This window comes from Gigantopelta aegis, chromosome 13 (assembly GCF_016097555.1).
Source record: "Gigantopelta aegis isolate Gae_Host chromosome 13, Gae_host_genome, whole genome shotgun sequence".
NCBI lineage: Eukaryota > Metazoa > Mollusca > Gastropoda > Neomphalida > Peltospiridae > Gigantopelta > Gigantopelta aegis.
The window spans coordinates 1,431,813-1,457,262 of record NC_054711.1 but is presented as its reverse complement, the minus strand read 5'-3'; the positions used below and the strand labels follow the sequence as shown (position 1 = coordinate 1,457,262).

At 40.0% G+C, this 25,450-nt stretch overlaps 1 protein-coding gene across 1 annotated transcript; it reads left to right on the top strand.

The window, feature by feature from the left end:
* Positions 1-16,397: 16,397 nt before the first annotated feature.
* LOC121387727 (ficolin-2-like) lies at positions 16,398-23,933 on the top strand. Its single transcript, XM_041518922.1, has 6 exons — positions 16,398-16,761; positions 17,243-17,375; positions 19,934-20,074; positions 20,886-20,982; positions 22,438-22,602; positions 23,576-23,933. Exons 3-6 carry the CDS (start codon positions 19,964-19,966, stop codon positions 23,827-23,829), a joined length of 627 nt encoding a protein of 208 aa, XP_041374856.1. The 5' UTR covers positions 16,398-16,761; positions 17,243-17,375; positions 19,934-19,963; the 3' UTR covers positions 23,830-23,933.
* Positions 23,934-25,450: the final 1,517 nt, after the last annotated feature.

Genomic DNA, 25,450 nt, shown 5'->3' with positions numbered 1-25,450 from the left:
CGAGTGTGGATTTACCTCTACACCACGAGTATGGATTTACCTCTACACCACAAGTATAGATTCACCTCTCCACCACGAGTATGGATTTACCTCTCCACCACGAGTATGGATTCACCTCTACACCACAAGTATAGATTTACCACTACACCACGAGTATGGATTCACCTCTCCACCACGAGTATGGATTTACCTCTACACCACGAGTATGGATTCACCTCACCATGACGAGTATGGATTTACATCTCCACCACGAGTAGAGATTTACATCCCCACCACGAGTATGGATTTACATCCCCACCATGAGTATGGATTCACCTCCCCACCACGTGTAAGGTTTCATATCCCCACCATGAGTATGGATTTACCTATCCACCAAGAGTATAGATTCACCTCTACACCACGAGTATGGATTTACCTCTACACCACGAGTATGGATTTACCTCTACACCACAAGTATGGATTCACCTCTCCACCACGAGTGTGGATTTACCTCTACACCACGAGTATGGATTCACCTCTACACCACAAGTATGGATTTACCTCTACACCACGAGTATGGATTTACCTCTACACCACGAGTATGGATTCACCTCTCCACCACGAGTGTGGATTTACCTCTACACCACGAGTATGGATTCACCTCTACACCACAAGTATAGATTTACCTCTACACAACGAGTATGGATTCACCTCTCCACCACGAGTATGGATTTACCTCTACACCACGAGTATGGATTCACCTCACCATGACGAGTATGGATTTACATCTCCACCACGAGTAGAGATTTACATCCCCACCACGAGTATGGATTTACATCCCCACCACGAGTATGGGTTTACCTCTACACTACGATTATGGATTCACCTCTACACCACGAGTATGGATTTACCTCTACACTACGAGTATGGATATACCTCTACACCACGAGTGCAGATTCACCTCTACAACACGAGTATGGATTTACCTCTACACTACGAGTATGGATTCATCTCTCCACCACGAGTATGGATTTACCTCTACACCACGAGTATGGATTCACCTCACCACTACGAGTATGGATTTACATCCCCACCACGAGTAGAGATTTACATCCCCACCACCAGTATGGATTTACATTTACACCACGAGCATGGATTTACATCCCCACCACCAGTATGGGTTTACCTCCCCACCACGACTATGAATTTACCTATACACCATGAGTATGGATTTACCTCTACAACACGAATATGGGTTTACCTCCCTACCTCGAATATGGATTCACCTCTACACCACGAGTATGGATTTACCTCTACACCACGAGTAAGGATTCACCTCCCCACCACGAAAATGGATTTACCTCTCCACCACGAGTATGGATTCACCTCCCCATCACGAGTATGGATTTACCTCTACACCACGAGTATGGATTCACCTCTCCACCACGAGTATCGATTTACCTCCCTACCACGATTATGGATTCACCTCTACACCACGAGTATGGATTTACCTCTACACCACGAGTATGGATTCACCTCTACACCACGAGTATGGATTTACCTCCCCACCACGAGTATGGATTCACCTTTGCACCACGGGTATGGATTTACCTCCCTACCACGATTATGGATTCACCTCTACACCAGGAGTATGGATTTACCTCTACACCACGAGTATGGATTCACATCTACACCACGAGTATGGATTTACCTCCCTACCACGTTTATGGATTCACCTTTCCACCACGGGTATGGATTTACCTCCCTACCACGATTATGGATTCACCTCTACACCACGAGTATGGATTTACCTCTACACCACGAGTATGGATTCACCTCTACACCACGAGTATGGCTTTACCTCTACACCACGAGTATGGATTCACCTCTACACCACGAGTATGGGTTTACCTCTACACCACGAGTATGGGATTACCTCTACACCACGAGTATGGATTCACCTCTACACCACGAGTATGGATTTACCTCCCCACCACGAGTATGGATTTACCTCTAGACCACGAGTATGGATTCGCCTCTACACCACGAGTATGGATTCACCTCTACAACACGAGTATGGATTTCCCTCCACACAACGAGTATAGATTTAGATTTACCTCTACACCATGAGTATGAGTTTACAACACGAGTATGGGTTTACCTCCACACAACGAGTATATATTTAGATTTACCTCTACACCGTGAGTATGAGTTTACCTCTCCACCATGATTATGGATTCACCTCTACACCACGAGTATGGATTCACCTCTACACCACGAGTATGGGTTTACCTCTACACCACGAGTATGGATTCACCTCTATACCACGAGTATGGGTTTACCTCTACACCACGAGTATGGGTTTACCTCTACACCACGAGTATGGATTCACCTCTACACCACGAGTATGGATTTACCTCCCCACCACGAGTATGGATTTACCTCTAGACCACGAGTATGGATTCGCCTCTACACCACGAGTATGGATTCACCTCTACAACACGAGTATGGGTTTACCTCCACACAACGAGTATATATTTAGATTTACCTCTACACCGTGAGTATGAGTTTACCTCTCCACCACGATTATGGATTCACCTCTACACCACGAGTATGGATTCACCTCACCATGCCGAGTATGGATTTACATCTCCACCACGAGTAGAGATTTACATCCCCACCACATGTAAGGTTTCACATCCCCACCATGAGTATGGATTTACCTCTCCACCAACGAGTATAGATTCACATCTACACCACGAGTATGGATTTACCTCTACACCACGAGTATGGATTTACCTCTACACCACAAGTATGGATTCACCTCTCCACCACGAGTGTGGATTTACCTCTACACCCCGAGTATGGATTTACCTCTACACCACAATTATAGATTCACCTCTCCACCACGAGTATGGATTTACCTCTCCACCACGAGTATGGATTCACCTCTACACCACAAGTATGGATTTACCTCTACACCACGAGTATGGATTCACCTCTCCACCACGAGTATGGATTTACCTCTACACCACGAGTATGGATTCACCTCACCACGACGAGTATGGATTTACATCTCCACCACGAGTAGAGATTTACATCCCCACCACGAGTATGGATTTACATCCCCACCACGAGTATGGGTTTACCTCTACACTACGAGTATGGATTCACCTCTCCACCACGAGTATGGATTTACCTCTCCACCACGAGTATGGATTCACCTCTACACCACAAGTATAGATTTACCTCTACACCACGAGTATGGATTCACCTCTCCACCACGAGTATGGATTTACCTCTACACCACGAGTATGGATTCACCTCACCATGACGAGTATGGATTTACATCTCCACCACGAGTAGAGATTTACATCCCCACCACGAGTATGGATTTACATCCCCACCACGAGTATGGGTTTACCTCTACACTACGATTATGGATTCACCTCTACACCACGAGTATGGACTTACCTCTGCACTACGAGTATGGATATACCTCTACACCACGAGTGCGGATTCACCTCTACAACACGAGTATGGATTTACCTCTACACTACGAGTATGGATTCATCTCTCCACCACGAGTATGGATTTACCTCTACACCACGAGTATGGATTCACCTCACCACCACGAGTATGGATTTACATCCCCACCACGAGTAGAGATTTACATCCCCACCACCGGTATGGATTTACCTCCCCACCACGAGTATGGATTTACATTTACACCACGAGCATGGATTTACATCCCCACCACGAGTATGGGTTTACCTCCCCACCACGACTATGAATTTACCTATACACCATGAGTATGGATTTACCTCTACAACACGAATATGGGTTTACCTCCCTACCTCGAATATGGATTCACCTCTACACCACGAGTATGGATTTACCTCTACACCACGAGTATGGATTCACCTCCCCACCACGAGTATGGATTTACCTCTCCACCACGAGTATGGATTCACCTCCCCACCACGAGTATGGATTTACCTCTACACCACGAGTATGGATTCACCTCTCCACCACGAGTATGGATTTACCTCCCTACCACGATTATGGATTCACCTCTACACCACGAGTATGGATTTACCTCCCCACCACGAGTATGGATTCACCTTTGCACCACGGGTATGGATTTACCTCCCTACCACGATTATGGATTCACCTCTACACCAGGAGTATGGATTTACCTCTACACCACGAGTATGGATTCACCTCTACACCACGAGTATGGGTTTACCTCTACACCACGAGTATGGGTTTACCTCTACACCACGAGTATGGATTCACCTCTACACCACGAGTATGGATTTACCTCTACAACACGAGTATGGATTTCCCTCCACACAACGAGTATAGATTTAGATTTACCTCTACACCATGAGTATGAGTTTACAACACGAGTATGGGTTTACCTCCACACAACGAGTATATATTTAGATTTACCTCTACACCGTGAGTATGAGTTTACCTCTCCACCACGATTATGGATTCACCTCTATACCACGAGTATGGATTTTCCCCCCCCCCCCCCCCCCCCAACACGAGTATAGATTTACCTCTCCTCCCGCGTGTGGATTCACCATCCCACCATGAGTGTTGGTATATCGCTTATAATTGTTGTCTAGCTAAGAACGAAAATAAACTCCAGATTGAATACAATTGTATAGTGTTTGATTATTCCGCTTTGTCGGACACTACTTTACGCCAAATTACATGTCAGTTCTTAAGGATAAATATTTTATAGATATATATTTTTAACTCAAATACCATCATTCTATCTGTACTCGGCAATTACGCTGATAGAAAAGGTTTCTCGCGAGATTTCGTATATCACAGTTATACAATAAAATCCAAAGCAAGCAACAACAACATCACTTTTTCTTGGACTAGTTAAAGTTTGTTTTGTTTAAAGACACTACTAGAGCACATTGATTTATATTTTATCCGCTATTGGATGTCAAACATATGACAATCATAGAGAGGAAACCTGCTACGTTTTTCCATTAGTAGCATGGACTATTTTATATTCACCATCCCAGACAGGATATCACATACCACGGTTTTTTATTAACAAGTTGTGGTGCAATGGCTGGATTACTAGGACGACATATTTCAAATATCACAATTAGACCACACAAAGAACAAAATCTATAAATAAAATAAGTTCCATCACTCAGATCTGTGCTGTATATCGCCACCTCGCTGGCGTCGGGGAAGTGCTTGAAGGTTTCCTCTTGAATCCCCCCCCCCCCCCACCCCCGGCAGTGATTCCACGTTGGTGGTATTGCCTACCAAGTATTTAGTGTACTGGTTCTTGATATTGCTGACCTGTAAGCTGCAGGAGGCGAAGTCCCGGCCTCGGCTACACGCGGAATGCTGTGCCTTGGCTGGCTGGCCACTCGGGCGGAATGACAACCTTTCGTTTCACAACAACTCCAGCATTGAAAATGAACGGAGACGAAGGGAGAGGAGCAGGAACACGAGACGCTGGACGTGGAATTTCAAACGTGGCTGTGTTGAGTTCCTCTACTGTCGTCGATGTCTCGTCTGGCTTCGCTCACTGAGCTGACTCGGTCGGCTTGGAAGGCTTGTCAGGTCGCTGAGTGCAGCGACACAAACGGGGCCGCTGCCGGCAGTTCAGCGGTCTGTTTCAGATGGACTTTAACCTGTTAACATATTTATATAACACGAAGTTTTCAAGCATGTCCATCATGGGCTTAGCCTCTGACATCGCCAGTGACTAAGTCCAGGACCTTGGGGGGTGGGGTGGGAGGGCCTGTTCGCCGTACACCAAAGTAGGTGTGTGTGGAGGTATGTCGGGGTTAAATTGAGAAAACAATATTGCACGTCTAATCTTATCATGAGCGTAACTGGGAGTGTGAAAGAGGGAGTTAATTTTCAAGGAAAACGACGTAGCTAGCCACATTCGGATTTTGTCAGAGAAACAATTAAGTTGTATTCACCCCCCCCCCCCCACCCACCCACACACACGCGCACACCACTCTGGGGTTGACAATTAATGAATTTGGCTCGTTGACCAAGTTCAACGTTGAGTACAGCGGTAGAACGTCCTATGTCACGTTTGTCATCCACACCAACGAGTCCGAAGAGAAAGAAGAGGAAGCAGAAGAAAAGGAAACGCGCGCCAGGAACGGAACAGAGGAGGACGAAGCTGGCGGCTACGGCAACCATTTCTACCAAACCACCCCCTGTCAGGAACGACCAACCAAATATAGTCGATCCGGGAAACACGTCAGGAGTGAACCAGTTGGACAAAAACTGGCGGCTCAGTCGGTTGAGCGCTCGCTTCAGGTGCTTGCGTCGCAGTATTGAACCAACTCAGTAGATCTATTCAACTAACTGGGTTTATTCTCGTTCCAACCAGTGCACCACAACTGGTCAAAGGCCGTGGTATGTGTGTGGGGGGGAAGTGGATATAAAATATCCCTTACTGCATTAGGAAACATGCAGCGGTTTTCCTCAGATGACTACATCTTAGAAATACGAAATATCGGAAATCCAATAGCCCATAATTAATTAATTAATTAATTAATTAATGTGCACTAGTGGTATAATTAAACAAAACAAACTTAGTGTTACCGACTGGTTTCGATCCTACGCCCCAAGCACCTCAAGCGAGCACTCTAGCGACTTGGTCAAATCCCGTCCATGATGTGTGCAACAGATGCTGAGTAGTTTTCAAATGGTATAGTACCTTGGGATATTGCATTGTATGCAACGTATTTCTGTAAAAATAATAACAAAACATTACAAAGTTATAACAATACCCAGAACAGTGAGTAAAATGGTTTATATGGTTTCTATACATGTACATGTCGAAAATAAAGGCTTTTAGAGAAACAATAGGTCAGGTAATAAATAGAATAACAAACTCGGTACCAGTTATTACTACATTTATGTCCCTCGTGAATAATGTTCATTTGTCACTCGCTCATGACAACTGTATATTATCATATATATATATATATATATATATATATATATATATATATATATATATATATATATATCATATAATATCTTACATTTTCAGTGCAATCAAAGTATGTGATATTTTTCAGATCACATACTTTAAAAATTTGATAACTTTGCAAATTAGATGTAAATTAGTCGAGGTCTCGGCACTAGGTTTATTTAAGCAAAAGTACTTGTGTGACACTCCATGATTGGCGTATGCATTCATAGTCATCAAATAAAAACATTTCAATGGCTATTTGACACTGAAAGCTGTCCAGCGTTCAGAAAACAAAAAACGTTAGGCATAACTTTATTTTGATGTAAGGACATCCAAAATGACGTCATTCGAGTTTGACGTCATTTCCATTCATAAATACACCGCGCCACATATTCTTACGTCATTTGAATATCTAGTAATGGCGGAATGGAATTAAAGTTGCGTGTACAGTTTACAAAAACACGTTGTATTAAGCTTGAGCTTATATGATAAAGAGATTATTACCCTCGTGTATTTCGGTATCTTCAATATCATATATTAGGAATATATATATATATATATATATATATATATATATATATTGATCAAAGTGAAACTGTTTACCATATCCTCTGTCTTGTCTGTGCATATACAAGATACCTTGCTACTATTGGAACACAATATAACGGACTATTTGTCAAAATTACCAAATGTTTCACATTTAATAGCCGATGATTATTAAATCAGTATGCTCTAGTGATGTCGTTAAATAACAAAAAATCCCATAAACTGTCCACTTTTCAACAAACAGCTACAACAACCGTCCCATTATTTATTTGTTTATTTTATTTCTTCTTCTTTTTCAACTAATATATATATATATATATATATATATATATATATATATATATATATATATATATAGACAAAACTGCATATATGTGGTTTTCTGATTTCTGTATTCCACCAGTGTATTTCCTGCAGGAAACCCCGATATATACCCTAAATTGGAAATGTTTGTCCAAATAATAATTCAAAAATTGCAACACTGCTAGCTAAATGACGGGGATTTCTAAATTTACACAACTAGGTCAGCTGTGTTACTACGCGGACCGAAGAACCACCAATTATTACACATAGGAATATAGTTCTATTTAAACAATAAACAGAAATAAGAAAGAACGAGTGAAAAGTTACCTATAATTTTAATGATATTGTTTGAAATGCCTTTTAAAGACAATGTAATAGCTAAAATTCACGAACAATATAATATTTAATTTGCTCGTAATACAGAACACCTTCAGCGTGCCAGTTTTATCAACGAAGAAAAATGTCAAGAATTGTTCACTCAGTGTCTGAGTCGTCATCGGTGTGTTTTCTTTTATTGATGTTCATGGAATTATTCGTTGCTGAAAAGTTTAAGTTTATATTAAATGTTCCTCCATTAATCATCGCTCCACTGAATAATCCGGTTGACAATTCATTCAAGTTTTCTTACGTGAGGAGACGGTGCTTGCTAAAGTCGACGACAGTCACTTTTCGCACCCTTGTTTTGGCTTCGTACACAATAAATATAGCATATCTTACCGTAATTTCACTAGAAATCCATATTTCGTTAAAGGTACAATTTTTTAATCACAAGATTTTGTTCAAACACACCCAGGTGCATTAGTAATGTTAAAAAATAAATAAATTCAATAGCAATTTTACATTGGAATTTTTCCAAAAAGAAAACGTCATGTACCCAGTTTATGGGTATTGTAAGGAGATGCAAAGTGACGTCACTGGAATACTAACGTCATTTAAATTGAAAATTAGCTGTATTATTACAATGCTGCGCCACATTAAAATAAAAACTAGTCTACTAACCTTGACCTCTGTCAAATTCCTATAACAAGCAGACAACGCTGCTTACAGGTCAGTACTTTTTTATTTTTCATAATTCTGGACAAAATATTAATTTGAAATTTTGAAAGATGAAATAAATAAAAGGTACCTTTTGTCAAATATATCATATCACAAAATTACGGTTGGAGATGTTTTATTTATTAAATAAGAATAAGAATTGGGTACGAAGCCAAAACAAGGGTCCAAAAAGTGACTGTCGTCGACCTTAACTATTGTGGATTAAAAGCTCGTTGGTTAGTAGTGTTCCCGTCTCAAGTTTTGGTATCGCGCTCATTAAATTGTAAATATTTGTCACCGTTTTCGTCTGTTTTCAGTTCAAATTTTCCACAAAATTGCATTTTAAACAAACCAAGCACAAACTTTGTTTACATATCGCGAAGGGCATTCCCGGTAACCATGTGCTATAAATAGTAGCGTTGAATACGGTATAGTTCCGGCAGTTGAGTTGAATACGGAAAAGTGTATTTAATTTTTGTATTCAGGGCTGTATTTATATAATAAGATTTAATGGGTATGTAATAAATAAATATAAATATAAATATATATATATATATATACACACACACACACACACACACACACACACACACACACACACACACACACACACAACAGACATGAGTAGTTCGGTTGATGCGTGGTGGGTTTGGGATCGAACCCCGTTGGTGGGCCCATTGGGCTATTTCTCGTTCCAGCCTGGTATATCAAAGGTCGTAGTATGTACTATGTCAACGGCCCTGGTATGTGGTATCCTGTCTGTGGGATGGTGCATATAAACTATCCCTTGCTACTGATGGACAATTATAGCGGGTTTTCTCTCTAAAATTACCAAATGTTCGACATTCAGTAGCCGATGATTAATAAATCAATGTGCACTGGTGGTATCTTTAAAGAAAACAAACTTTATTTATTTACTTATTTTATTTCTTCTCCTTTAGTTTGTAAAATTGTTGTAGGGTTTTTTTGTTGTTATTTTTGTAGGGTTTTTTTTTTACACTTTTGTCATAATGAGTAGTTCACAACCGCCTTCTAAAGCTGACTCTCGCTACTGGTCACGCTGTTGATTGTTAAACGTCGCACCGTGTAACATTCCCAGTCTGGAGCTCGTCGCGGTAAGACGTGTTTGTGCACACTGCACGTGCTTTCGCGGCTCGACTGGGGGATCCTTCACTTTTGTTGTTTTTATCAGCGAAGTGAAGTTTTCTACTGGTATGTATGCGGCCATTGGAACTGATTGAACGCTGGAACGCTTTTCGTTTCGACAGTCTGCACCACCAGGTTGGATTCTTTTTTAGCGAGATGCCTTGCCTCCACGTCATTTCTCCGTCTGACTATTTTGACTATTGTCACGGTACATGCTCTTAATTTCTTTTCGCCTGTGGCGATATTAATTGTTTTAGAGGGCCGTGTGCAGTTCCAAATGCACTTAGCCGTGATTTGGCGACTTGGCGTCATTGAGTCTGTCGATCAGAGAAAAATATACGGACTCTGGGAGAGGTAGAACTATCAGATGATATGTGAGGTACCGCCTTGTGCCCCCAGGCGATATTCGCTATCTCTGAGAGTTTTGAATAAATAGCTAGGTTTTTAGATATATCGAAAAAAACATTTGGAGGTATCGAGGGGAACGGTCGTCGTCCACTGAACGATCTATATTAGTTCAGACGGGACTTTGGTAAATATATATTTTCTGCTCTGTGTATAACCTTGATGTGATTGATGTGACTTTAAATATTTTAATACTGTATTATACCAATAGTATATAGACGGTGCTGCCGGTCATCTGACGCAGTATTCTGTAGGCTCACCGTTCTGATATATATAATATATATATATAATATATATATATATATATATATATATATATATATAGCTTATTAAAGCTTAGCCCGTCATCCTAGAGGACCTAGGTAAACTGTAGGTTATTGTCTTTATTGTGATAGGTACCAGTATTAATTCTGTATTACAAGGTTATTGAATGAGTAGTTAGGGTTAATTAAAAATTAACCATTTAGGAATAGTGTTGTAATTCCTTTATTAATTAAGTTCCCCTGGAAGCGTTTCTCCATTATCGCACGTGTGTGTGTTAGCGTTTCTCAATTATCACACGTGTGGGTGTTGTGTCACGGTGAAGTGATTAGCACATTGTGTAAACTAGACACCTAGAGATTAACTAATTAAGTGATCAGTTCTGGGTTGTTATTATTGTTGTTATTAATTAACTACTGCGGCAGTACATTTGTCAGCGTAGGTTAATACAGATTCCAAAGTGTATTGTGTTTTGTTGTGTTTTCTAGTGAACTAAACGTGCTATAATAATATATACTTTATATAAGATCTTCTCTGATCATTACCTAGAGACGAGCCACAGCGGGTATAACTGCCTGTTACAGAGAGATCTAATATATATACAGTTAGGAGAGATATTTGGACAATCGTGTTTTATTCAGTTACGGGTATTATAGAATCCCCGTGACAGGAGTAGAAAATTGGGGCGCTCGTCCCGGACCTGAAACGGGACATGCATATTTAAAAAAGTATTGTTTGTAAATGGGGGCTTTATAAATTATTTTTACAAATTTACTAGAAGTAGCAACGTTGTTCACTTGAAATTTAATTAATAATAAGTGCGTCATATCTAAACATGGATAAGAATTCGCTGGATAGGCCTACACTCAGTGTAGTGGAGATTAAGCGAGCACGTAAGGCCGAATTAGTTGAAATCGCGGATGAGCGAGAAATTGATTTAACATCAGCTAAAACCTTAGGTGATATAAACACAATTATTATCCAGGAAATTTTTGGTGATAGGCCTGTTATGGAAGACAGTGAGATTGTTCCAGAGATAGAGATAAATGAGTTAAGTGTGGAACAACAATTAGCTTTTAAAAAGCTTGAGTACGAAAGAGAAGAACGTGCATTAGAGAGAGAGAGAGAGAGAGAGAGAGAGAGAGAGAGAGAGAGAGAGAGAGAGAGAGAGAGAGAGAGAGAGAAAGGGAGAAGATAGAGATAGAGAGAGAGAGAGAAAGAGAAGAAATGGATAGAGAAGATAGAGATAGAGATAGGGAAGATAGAGAGATGGATAGAGAGAGAGAGAGAGAGAGAGAGAGAGAGAGAGAGAGAGAGAGAGAGAGAGAGAGAGAGAGAGAGAGAGAGAGAGAGAGAGAGAGAGAGAGAGAGAGAGAGAGAGAGAGAGAGAGAGAGAGAGAGAGAGAGAGAGAGAAGAGAGGGGTAGAGAAGAGAGAGATAGGGATAGAGAATTCCAGTTGAAAAAATTAAAAGTGGAACATGAGTTAAAGTTGAATGCTGAAGAAGTTAGACGTGAGGCAGGAAACGGTTTTAACATGTCGGAGGCTTATAGATCAGTGCCTGTATTTGATGATCAGGAGGTAGATATGTTCTTCCAACTTTTTCAACGGGCCGCTAAGCAGCTAAATTGGCCGCAGTCTAAGTGGACATTGTTAGCTGAGTCTAAGTTTAAGGGGAAGGCTAGTGTAGCTTATACTTCAATGAGTTGTGAGCGAGCAAGTCAGTACGACCTAGTTAAGGCGGCAGTGTTGAGGGCTTATGAATTACGACCTCAGGATTATCGTTTACGGTATAGCGAGTTGAGAAAAACGCAGGGTCAGTCTTATAGTGAGTTTGTGGCTAAGAAGGCAGGGATGTTTGATAAATGGGTGGTGTCTCATCAGGTAGAGTCATATACCGAGTTACGGGAGTTGTTCATCTTACAGGACATTAAAAATGGATTACCAGTTAGCTTACGTATTCATTTAGAGGATCGTGATGTCAAAAAGATAGAGGAGGCAGGCATAGTGGCAGACGACTACGTGTTAATACACAAGGCTCAGGCAGTACAGGGTAGCTCTATACAACACGGTGATAAGAAGAAATTTCAGCCAGGTTTTTCCCGGGAAAGTAACTATCGGGGAGAGTCATCTAGTTGGTCAGCTAGTCAGGCAAGGAATGCACCTGGTGGGCAAAGTAAGGATAAGCCTGCATTATCAGCCAATGCACGAACTTTTCGTCCACATTGCAGTTACTGTAAAAAGGATAACCATCTTGTCGGGGACTGTTTTAAAAGGAAACGCGATAATGCGCAAGTGGTCGGTTTAGTGAGGTCAGCTCCGTTAGCGAGAGAGTTAATGGTTAGTCCCTTGGCAGAGAAAGTAAACCCGTATGTGTCCACTGGTATGGTTTGTGACGTAAAACAAGAGTTGAGTCCTAAGGCAATATCAATCTATAGAGATACCGGATGTAATATGTCGCTTATAACGTCAAATTGTTTAGCTGGTATTGAAAATTCAGATACAGGACGTAGTTTAGCCTTAACCTCAGTTACTGGAGAAAAAATGGATGTCCGGTTACATAACGTTTTCTTGTGTTCAAAGTTTGTGACGGGACCAGTCATTATGGGTGTTGTGAAAGACTTGCCCATTGAAAACATAGCAGTTTTGTTGGGTAATGATTTGACTAGTCAGTGTTGTCAGCCGAAATGTGACCAATTGTTAATTAAAGACAGCCCTTTACCCATAGAAGAGTGTGAGGTTCATGAGATTAGTTATCCTGAGTGTGTAATGACTAGGGCTATGGCCAGTAGGTTAGCACGAGACCCAGAGGATATTTGTGATTTGTCTGATACGTGTGTGAGCCATGAAATTCGAGTGGATGAGGTTATCAGTAAATTGGTAGATAAGTCAACTGACGAATTAAATGTGGTGGAACCTGTTGATCTCCCGCAGAGGGGAAATGAACCAGTTGTGTTTGATAGAGGGGACTTACCTTGTAATAGACAAGTGTTAGTTCTAGAGCAGGGGGCTGATATGATAAGGACAAGGAAGTATTAGTGAATAAGAGAGTCAGAGATAGGAGGTTGCCGGCGACCGAACTAGCTAGGAAGCAACTGAGCCATGCTCAGAGCAAAATAAAATCAGTGTTCAATAGGAAGGCTAGGAGTCGGGAATTTAAACCAGGGGATAAAGTGCTGCTGTACCTTCCCATTAAACGGGGTTCATTACAGAACAGGTATTTCGGTCCCTATGTTGTGCACAAACGGGTTAATGAGACAGGGTATGTGATAAACACTCCTGATAGGGTTAGGAAAAGTAGGTATTGTCACATCAATTTGCTAAAAGGTTATTTTGACAGACTGCCGATAGTTCCAGTGCTACCCATCCAAATTGAGAGTCACTCAATTTCCTGTCATGACGTCAAGACTGCAGAGGTCAAGTTGGCCAACGGCCAGATTCTAGCAGACTTGAGCCCCCAGCGAGCAAAGTTGACTACGTTGAAACAAGACAATGTTTCCATTTGTCAGGACCTTCCAACGGTTACTAATACCTTAAGCCAGGATGTGCGCCTGGAATCCAACGCTACACCGATTCGACAGCATGCCTATCGGAGAAAACCTGGAAAACGTGCGACACTGAAAAAGAAAGAAACGAAGTTCCAGTGGTCAGGTGAATACGAGAAGTCATGCAGCCGTCTCAAGCAGATGCGCTACTCGTCTCCCGTGATGGTAGCACCAGACTACCGAATGCCATTCAAGCTAGCTGTGGATGCCAGTGACGTGGGTGCTGGAGCTGTGCTGTTCCAAGAAGACGAAGACGGACTGGACCATCCTAATGAAAGCGTCCAACCAGAGAGTTTGAGAAAGAGTCTTCTTCTGCAAGAATACCCAATTACCATTGAACATATGTAGGGCACATCCAATGTAATCGCTTATGCCCTGTCCCGAAGTTGAACGTTATGATAATGTGTTGACATTTTTGATTTCTGTTTTGTTTTTATATATTTTATTTGTATACCAGGGACTCAGAGACTCAGTGTGATTACTGGTAGTCACCTTATTATTACAAGTGTTATAAATGCCTGGTAGAAATATCAGATGATACGTGAGGTACCGCCTTGTGCCCCCAGGCGATATTCGCTGTCTCTGAGAGTTTTGAATAAATAGCTAAGAGTTTAGATATATCGAAAGAAACATTTGGAGGTATCGAGGGGAACGGTCGTCGTCCACTGAACGATCTATATTAGTTCAGACGGGACTTTGGTAAATATATATTTTCTGCTCTGTGTATAACCTTGATGTGATTGATGTGACTTTAAATATTTTAATACTGTATTATACCAATAGTATATAGACGGTGCTGCCGGTCATCTGACGCAGTATTCTGTAGGCTCACCGTTCTGATATATATATATATATATATATATATATATATATATATATATATATATATATATATATATATATAAAGCTTAGCCAGTCATCCTAGAGGACCTAGGTGAACTGTAGGTTATTGTCTTTATTGTGATAGGTACCAGTATTAATTCTGTATTACAAGGTTATTGAATGAGTAGTTAGGAATAGTGTTGTAATTCCTTTATTAATTAAGTTCCCCTGGAAGCGTTTCTCCATTATCGCACGTCTGTGTGTTAGCGTTTCTCAATTATCACATGTGTGGGTGTTGTGTCACGGTGAAGTGATTAGCATATTGTGTAAACTAGACACCTAGAGATTAACTAATTAGGTGATCAGTTCTGGATTGTTATTATTGTTGTTATTAATTAACTACTGCGGCAGTACAGTTGTCAGCGTAGGTTAATACAGATTCCAAAGTGTGTTGTGTTTTGTTGTGTTTTCTAGTGAACTAAACCTGCTATAATAATATATACTTTATATAAGATCTTCTCTGATCATTACCTAGAGACGAGCCACAGCGGGTATAACTGCCTGTTACAGAGAGATCTAATAGATATACAGTTAGGAGAGATATTTGGACAATCGTGTTTTATTCAGTTACGGGTATTATAGAATCCCCGTGACAACTATCTTTTTTGGTGACTCGTATGACGGCCATTCTGCAGAACGCCACGGTTGTTCACGTTGAGTCTCTACATGTCCGAGCCTGTCCTAGCAGCACTGGAAGATTGACCGCCCCACTCTAAGAAGAAATAGGAAGCGGGGTCGGCCCCTACTACTCTTTTCTAGACTTTACTTTGTTTTATTGTGATACCATCTCGTATCCTCCGGAGTCGGGCCCATCCGCACCACTATACCAACCTATGACGACTGGACTATACCCTAGTCTGATTCTCTCTTCCGTTCAGACGGATCCGGCTTCTCAAGATCTGTATTTCAGCACAGCACTACAGCTTCAACGTCTATTGACTGTCATTCTAGGGGTTTTCTTGACGGGATGCAACCCATCTCGTCCCTACAAGCTGTGCACCCTAACGGCCTTAACGAGGCCACTCACGTGGACATATAGATCGGACTTTAAACTTTTAGACCTTCGTTCAAAAGTTTATGTTGAAATTACTTTCGTTTTTTAATATTATTATTATTATTGTAAAGCTGACTCTCGCTACTGGTCACGCTGTTGATTGTTAAAAGTCGCACCGTGTAAACCGCCTTGTAAAGCTAACGAAACAAAGGTTCTTCCTTGTGATATTTTATTAATGGTGGAATCAGACATGCGTTATCGCAAAGTAATCAATATATTCCCGGCTGCTTAGATAAGATCTACGTGGGTAAATAAATTTGGCGCATTAACGTATGGTCTGTGAGTAAACACTCTGATTATTTTGATATACGAAAAGGACAAAATAACACTAAGTGGTTGACAATGTTTGGATTTTTTTTACTATTTGTTACACTGCCGTTGTCGTGGGCGTCACTTCTGCGTGATGTGGAGCTACAACACCACGTCCTGACGACCGCCCGTCAGTCGTCACTGTTGGATTGTTCTGCGGCCTGTCTCACTGACATGTGCTGTTTGTCTTTTAACTTCTTTCAACCCACTCTGGAGTGTCAGCTAAACTACAAAACTAAAGATCAAAGTCCTAACGACTTTGTTGAAAGGAAAGGATCATTTCACAGAAACAAGGACACTATACCAGTGGTGAGTTGTTGTTGTTATTATTATTATTATTATTATTATTATTATATAATGCCATCATCACAATCACCATCACCATTATCATGATCAACATCATCACCTTCATAATCATCATCATGTTATTACCTATTTATTATTCATTGTTATTATTATTATTAATTAATTAATTTATTAATTATTATTAATTTATTAATTAATTAATTAATTTATTTACGTATGTATTAATTCATGCCAACTATTTACTACTATTACCATTATTATTACTGATATTAGTATTGCTATTATTAGTAGTAGTAGTGGTAGTAGTATTAGTATTATTATTATTAATGTGGCGTAGCCAGAGAGGAAAAAAAGACGATGGAAGCCCAGACCTGTAAAATAAATATCAGCGTCATGGGGGAAAAACTAAATAAATCTGGGAAAATTACAGACGAAGCATTTTGTTATTTATTTATTTATTTATTTATTTCTGTATTACATTCAGACATTAGCTGGTGTGTGTGGTACCAAGGAATGTCTTTCCTGTGAAACATGTCACGTTCTGCCTGGACACAGACAAAAGGAATGCATCTCACGTGACGGTGACGTCACAGTGACACCTCGTTATCGGCAACCAGGTAGGTGTGTGTGGGGGGTGGGGGGGGAGGGGGTTTTAGGGGTGTAGGGTTACTTTCGGGGTGTAGGAGCATATCATATAACTGTGTTCATGACGGATGCCGCCTCTTGCGAACAGTTGATACCATCTGTTTTACATGGATTCATGAGTGCATGCCACCACAGCTGTATATTTCCGTTAATCTCTATCCTGTTCAAGTTTGGATTTTTAAGCTAGTCTTGGGAGTGGCAGTCCTCCTACTGGCACGCGCTGCAAGAGGAACGAAAACATCATGTTACGTATTTCGTAGCGGAATGGCGGTCGTCCTAAAGACGAGAATCCGATAGTGGATCATGGAAGCAATCACGACTTTGACTAACATCCTTTCGACTATGCCTTGTGCCGGGATACGATATTTATATTGGAATATGGTTTTGTCGTTCAGATTTATGACAAATAAAACGATAAAAGTGTATGTTGACGAGCACACACTAATATGAAGCTTTTACTAACATTCATTTGTAGCAGCACTCAACAATGAATGAATTCTAAAAATTGCAAGTGTTAGATTTTGATATTTGTATATATATTTTTCTTGTAGTAAATATTATATGTGCGTATTCAACTCGAGAATATCAAAACTTTAATTTGTTGCCACTCGACATATATAGTGTTTACAAAAGAATCCTTTACCAAAAATATACAGGACATAGAAAATCTTTATCCGTATGAAAAGGAGAGAGAGAGAGAGAGAGAGAGGAGAGAGAGAGAGGGAGAGAGAGAGAGAGACTGGAGAGAGAGAGGAGAGAGAGAGAGAGAGAGAGAGAGAGAGAGAGACAGGACACACAGAGAGGGACACACAGAGAGAGAGACATTTGGGAGAGAGAGGGGACGATAGAGACAGAGATAGAGACAAGAGAGACAGACAGAGAGAGAGAGAGAGAGAGAGAGAGAGAGAGAGAGAGAGGAGAGGAGAGAGGGGAGAGAGAGAGACAGGGAGGTTACGAGGAGACGAGGAGAGAGACAGACAGAGAGACATAGAGAGTGTGTATGTGTGTTAATGTGTTAATGTGTGTGTGTATGTGTGTATGTCAGGGTTGAAAATTAACATGAAAACCATGGTCTCCAGCAAGGCCAGTTGAAGAAAAATCTTACTGGCCCTTCTCAAATTCAACTAGCCCTCCAATTATTACATCGAAATTTAACTGCACAGCTAAAATCAAAACTATAATATCTGTTGTTGAATAATCATGTGCTCACTGTCTATAGTCTGTTTGCGTCAAAAGAAAACCGATGCATTGGCTTTTAACTTTATAACGAATAAAGTTACAATTCATATAAAACATGTTAAGTTTTAAACCATTACCAACTCAAATAAAAAAAAAAACTGAAAAAGAAATCCAGTATAAATAAAAATGTACCATTACAAGGTACCATTAAATTATACATATTAACTCTCATTTGTAATATGGGGTGGGGTGAAGGCAAAATGCTAAAACAGCCAGGGTATGCTGCTTGACTTGCATTGTCTTTGAAGTAAAAGATAATGCAGTACAAAGAGACTAAAGGTAGAACTGCGCATCCTTTAGTAAGCTAGTCTGGGAGTGGCAGTCCAAGAGGGGTGACATGCCCAATAAATGATTTCCTCGGATGTGGCTGTTCTATAGACGAGTCACTAATCATCCACTATTTTACCTAATGCCCATTCGACTGATTTGTGCAGAGATACGGCCCTGATCATGTATTACGGTTTTGTCATTCAGATTACCTTGGATGTTCCATCAACTGCCTTAAAACATGTATCAGAAAAAAAGGGTTAACCAATACAGTTTGATGATAATTTGTAAATCATTTTTGTTTTAATTTACACTGAATTTTTAGCCCCAATAAAATGTTATTTGAGATGGTATGGGTTTAAAACTTAATAAATGAATATGTTTTCATATGAATGTTATCTTTATTCATTATTTTGGCGCTGTAAAAATATAGAACATGTTATGTCTTCTGCTGCCAGATTTGTAGTCTCTTTCGTCACATTCGATTCAGTTTCAGTATATTTTTTTTTCAACTGGTACCATACTAGCCAGACCCTAAAATGGATAGGTACCCAACGGACTACCTTTGTAAAATTCTTAGTTGCCCTTAACCAATAAAGGTCGCCACGGGCGACCGGGCGACTGCTAATTTTCAACCCTGATATGTGTGTGTTAATGTGTGTATGTTTGTGTATTTGTATGAGTATGTATGTGTACGTTCGTATGTGTGTGTCTTTATTTGTATGTATACCATAATCTTTGTTTGCATGTATGTGTGAGTGTGTATGTATGTGTGTGTATGTGTGTGTTGTTGGGCTCGTACTAAATCAGGTTCAACGTACACTGACACTGACCAAGTTGTAGAGTAATTGTAATTTCTGAGATGTATGTTTTCCGTGCAATACATGTCCTTGTATCACTCGCTAACCGTCCTGACAAAGAAAACTTGTTTTACTAGGGACTTACACATGGTATTACGTAGTAGCTCGTTTAATATTAGATATGTTTATATATGTATAGCATGCATGTTGTATTTCCCTGACAGGTCAAGTCTCTTCTGTGACGCATAACTGCAATGGACGTCATGGCAAGCAATCCGTGCACGGGCAATTACACACTGACAGCACCGGAAGTGACTAATCTAGCAGTGTTTTGCGATATGGCAACCGCTTCTGGTGGCTGGCTGGTATGTAGGAAATAATTAGATAAGTTCAATGAAATTTATATTTTTTTTTTACACAAAACCGATTCTTCCCATTTTTAAAGTTAATTTTAGTTTTGTTTAACGGCATCACTAGACCACATTGATATATTAATCATCGGCTATTGGATGTCAAACATTTAGTAATTTTGTTTATACAAAGTCTTTGAGGAAACCTGCTACATTTTCCCCTTAGCAGCGTGGGCTATGTTATATGCACTTTCCAGGACAGCACATACCACGGTGTTTTATATAACAGTCGCGGGGTACTGGGATCCAGTTTGTATTTGTTTAAATTAAAAAATGACGAATAATGATTTGCCATTCAGACGGGGATGATAAAGTGATAATTTTTAAAGGGTTTAATTAATGTTTCGAATCCAGACAAACAAGAAGATGTTTTATTCCACCAATCAAAACACTAGTTATAAAGCCCAGAATCCAAAACAAGCAGTGTGACGGATTCGGACGAACTACTTTCGACGAAATCATGGAAATATCTGTAGAGAAAAACTGCTTGCAAATACCATTTGTCCATCTCAGATGTGCTACGGAGAGAAAACCTGAGCAACAATGAGATCTTGTTTCAGACAATTCAAGAAAAACAGGTTTTATATGCCCTGACCCATTCAACGTCCGGTTTCTGGTATGACCAGTGACAAAGAATGAGCGTAGGGACGGGCAGGGCCTAATTCTGGCTTCGATAATCGTTGAAAAGAAATATATTCGCAAGAAACATGTTTCCAAATTAGGATCAGCCCGTCCTCTTTACTTTTCTTCTTTGTGTGAACTACAGGTGTTTCAGAGAAGAATGGACGGATCTGAAGAATTCTACAGAACTTGGAACGAATACAAAGACGGGTTTGGTGACATAACCAGAGAATTCTGGCTTGGTAAGGACAACTCGACTAAGATCAGAGATCACCCATAAAAGTCTACCATATTTGTTTTCTTGTGAGAAATCTTTGCTGCACACATTCACTTCTTGTAATTGGAAATGATATCATATTGTTTGTATTCTTGAAAGCTAGATGTTTCTTTCTGCAATTTGGTAATTTTATTTATATTTTTATTTTTGGAATTTGGCCATTTTATTTGTATTCTTAGAAGCTGTATGTTTCTTTCTTGAATTTGGTAATTTTATTTATATTTTTTTTTAATTATATTTTTATTTTTGGAATTTGGCCATTTTATTTGTATTCTTAGAAGCTGTATGTTTCTTTCTTGAATTTGGTAATTTTATTTATATATTTTTTTAATTATATTTTTATTTTTGGAATTTGGCCATTTTATTTGTATTCTTAAAAGCTGTATGTTTCTTTCTGGAATTTGGTAATTTTAATTATTTGTATTCTTAGAAGCAACATATATTCAGTCTGGAATTTTGCTACTTTATTTGTATTGTTAAAAGCTGTCAGAAACACGTTATGCCCAGTATCTTCTCTGTATGTGTAGGAACGCATTAGGCCCTGTACGACTGGAACTTGCACACTGAAGCACATCATGAAAAGTGTTTGTTTTAATTGTGCTCAGCCACAAGAAACGGTTGCTACAGTACATAGAGTTCAAAGAATTGAGATGTAAATGTTATTGATTCTGGAAAGAGAGCAAAACACCGTAACTGGAGATTTGAATAGGCTTGAAAATGTCACATGTGATATTAGTGTTAAAATAAAACTGTTCTGTTAAACTTTTGAATAATTGTACTTGGATTTCAGTGAAAGGGGGTATCTGCGTATTGCGACATTTCAAGTGTTGTATATATGATTTCTAACCCCGTGAGCAGAAGACGTTCATCAGCATGCGTTAGTGCTGCTCGTTTATATGATGCATCACTGACCAAAATGTTATTGAGTGCGTCGTTAAATAAAACATTTCCCTCTTGACCAAATGATGGCTGGTTATTGTCCTTATTTTGAACTTGTGCATATTCATTCATATCTTTGGATGAAGTGATGGACTTGGCGGCTGTGGTGGCAGTACTCATGACGGGTGTCACCGGTGGGGCAGGATAGCTGTGGTGGCAGTACTCATGACGGGTGCCAACCGGTGGGGCAGGGTATGCTCTGGTTTCGCGAACACCTGATATCTGGTTATTTCTTTCATTGTCTTCTGTTCCTAGTCCCCCCCCCCCCCCCCCCCCCCACACACACACACACAAACACACATAGCAGTTGTTCTTTTTGGTTGTTATGTTCTTATTGTTTTGTTTTATGTTTAATTTTTGTGTGTGTTTACTTTATTTTATTTAAATTGTGTGTGTGTCGGGGAGGAGGGGTCTTTTCTCGCATTTGTTTGTTTGGCGGAGAGCAGTAACTATAATCAAATATATTATTTTTGGTGTTCAGGAAATGATATAATTCACAAGATTACGAGTCAGGGAATTTACGAACTGTGGATTGATTTGGAGGATTTTGAAGGCAACACGCGCTATGCTATGTACTCTCCATTTTCATTGGGTAGCGAGGCGGAGAACTACACTCTTCACATTGGCTCGTACAGCGGAGATGCAGGTTGGTATAGTAACAGCCAATCAGAGTTGACAAATTGATTGCATTACTGTTGTGTATTGTTCTTCGTGGTCTACCACAACCCTATCAGTTTGCACACTTTGATTAAAACTATTTTATATAGATTGGTTCTGAAAATAAAAAGCAAACCTTTATTGCTGAAAGTAACCTGTACCTAAAGAAATTTCTAGTGTACCTCAACGAAATGTTTGTTTTTCAAAAATCGTTTAAATCATAATAATAAATAGATAACTCTTCTATATTTTAGATACGAACTTTGTCGATCTGCAAAACTAGTTGAACGATTAGTACTGTTGCCTAATTATCCTGGCCAAATTTACGAAGCCTATGTTGTTCTTCTTAAAACGCAGGCGCTTAAAGGGACATTCCTGAGTTTGCTGCATTGTAAGATGGTTCCAACTAATAAACTATTTCTACGATTAAACTTACATATTAAATATATTTTCTTGTTTAGAATATCAGCGTCTGTATATTCAATATGTTTCTGGTCGTCTTAATATTTGTAAGAAGCCCAGATTGGATTTTGTCTTCAAATAATTTCGTACGTACGAAAAAAATATTGTTTAGGAAATAAAATGAAAATTAACCTAGTACATATATTAGAACGATCAGAAACACGTTTAATATACAGCCACTAATATTCTAAACAAGATAATATATTTAATATGTAAATTTAATCGTAGAAGCATTTTATTAGTTGATAACATCTTAAAAATTGCAGCAAACTCAGGAATGTCCCTTTAAGCATTGCACACGAGTGTACGACATAAACAAACGTTTCAAACTTAGTCCATTATGAGTATCTATCGGTGTCTATAACAGTACCGGTGTGGCTACAGTTGGGAAACCTCTCAAACATGTCCCATTATGATTATCTATCGGTGTCTGTAACAGTACCGGTGTGGCTACAGTTGGGAAACCTCTCTAGTATCATTGATATGTTTTTTTCTTGAAGGCGGTGCCTTAACGTCCTACAACGGCGTCCCATTTACTACCAAAGATAACGATTTGGATTCGTCTGATGGCAACTGTGCGACAATTTTCCACGGAGCTTGGTGGTATAAATCGTGTCACTCGTCCAACCTAAACGGCTGGTACCTCGGTGGCCCTACCACGATATATGCCCAGGGAGTTGTGTGGAGTTATTGGAAAGGTCATCACTACTCGTTGAAGAGAAGTGAAATGAAAATAAGACCTATCGTTGTTTGACAGTCTTTCAGTGGCGGTTTTGTTGAAGACTTTTGTGAACACAGAAAACATATAACTGAAAATAAAAACAGTGTTTGTTTGACAATTGAATGTCCGTTATATGTAAATATTAGATTAGAAGTACTCGCTTACTGTAGGACATTACTTTTAAATTTTGATCACTGCACCGACATCCAAAAAGTGTGTTTTATCTTGTCCTGCCCACTGTTTCATGCACGTAAGCGGGATTCGGAACCGCGTAGATTGGTAGGACCCCAGTGCATATGGTTGAGTTACCAGAACTTCCTTTTTATGGAAGCTTCGATAGCGAAGAGGGCGTATCGTGGTTAGTTTGCAATTTGGCGGGCGATTCGGTTTGCCACAGGTTCGCTGAGTCCCAGCAACGGCATGGGACACTTTGTGAGGCCCAGAAAGGATTTAATTATCCCCTGTGCCCAGTGGTTAATATCTATATATGTAAAAGTAGTCAACTTCGACATACATACAATATCTATAGATTATTCATACATGCAATACATCATAATACATCCATACATACATACACATATAGATATATATCATATATATATAGATATATATACAATCGCGTTGGGCCGAACTCCGGAAGGTTTGGTATACACCCGCAACGCTCGATTCAAACAAAAAAAAAACAGAGAGAGAGGAGAGAGAGAGAGAGGAGAGAGATGAGATGAGGAGAGAGGAGGAGAGAGAGGAGTGAGAGGAGAGGCGTTTTGAGGGGCTAGCGGGAGAGAGAGAGAGGAGAGGGGAGCGCGAGGAATTGAAGAGGAGAGAGAGGTGGAGAGTGGGGGACCTGGAGGTGAAGAGAGCGAGGGAGGAGGGTTCTGAGGAGGAGGGAGAGACAGATTGGTGATGTGAGGAGGGGGGAGGAGGGGAGTGCGCGAGAGAGACGATTTAGATGTTGTGAGAATGAGCGGAGAGAGAGACGGAGACTATTGTTCACTGTCATTTTCTAAAATAACAAAGGAAGAATAAGGGATGAGTTTATTGAATATGACCAGTTGTTATTGTCAGTCCCCGATTTTTTGATTTGACAGGCCCTCGGGCCTTAAACAAGTAACATAAATAAAAAAAAAAAGTTTGGTCTTGCACAATTCGATATGACAGCTTTGAATTACTGACAGCCAGGTGTTATGATGGTTGTAGCATTATTTATAAAGATCGTCTTATATATCGGGAACACGCCTTCTTAGTCCGAGGCGAGGCGCGACGCACTGTGCCACTCTGGAAGAGAAAAGTTAGAGAGACAGAGAGAGAGAGAGAAGATGAGAGAGAAGAGAGAGAGAGAGAGAGAGAGAGGAGAGGAGAGAGAGAGGAGAGAGAGGGGGGAGGGAGAGAGAGAGAGAGAGAGAGAGAGAGAGAGAGAGAGAGCAACGGCATGGGACAATTTGTGAGGCCAGAAAGGATTTAATTATCCCCCTTGCCAGTGCGTTAATATCTATGTATGTAACAGTCAACCTTGACATACATACAATATATATAGATATTCATACATCAATACATACATACATACATACACACATATAAATATATATATATATTACAATCGCGTTGGGACGAACTCCGAAGGTTTGTATACACCGCAACGCTCGAACAAAAAAAA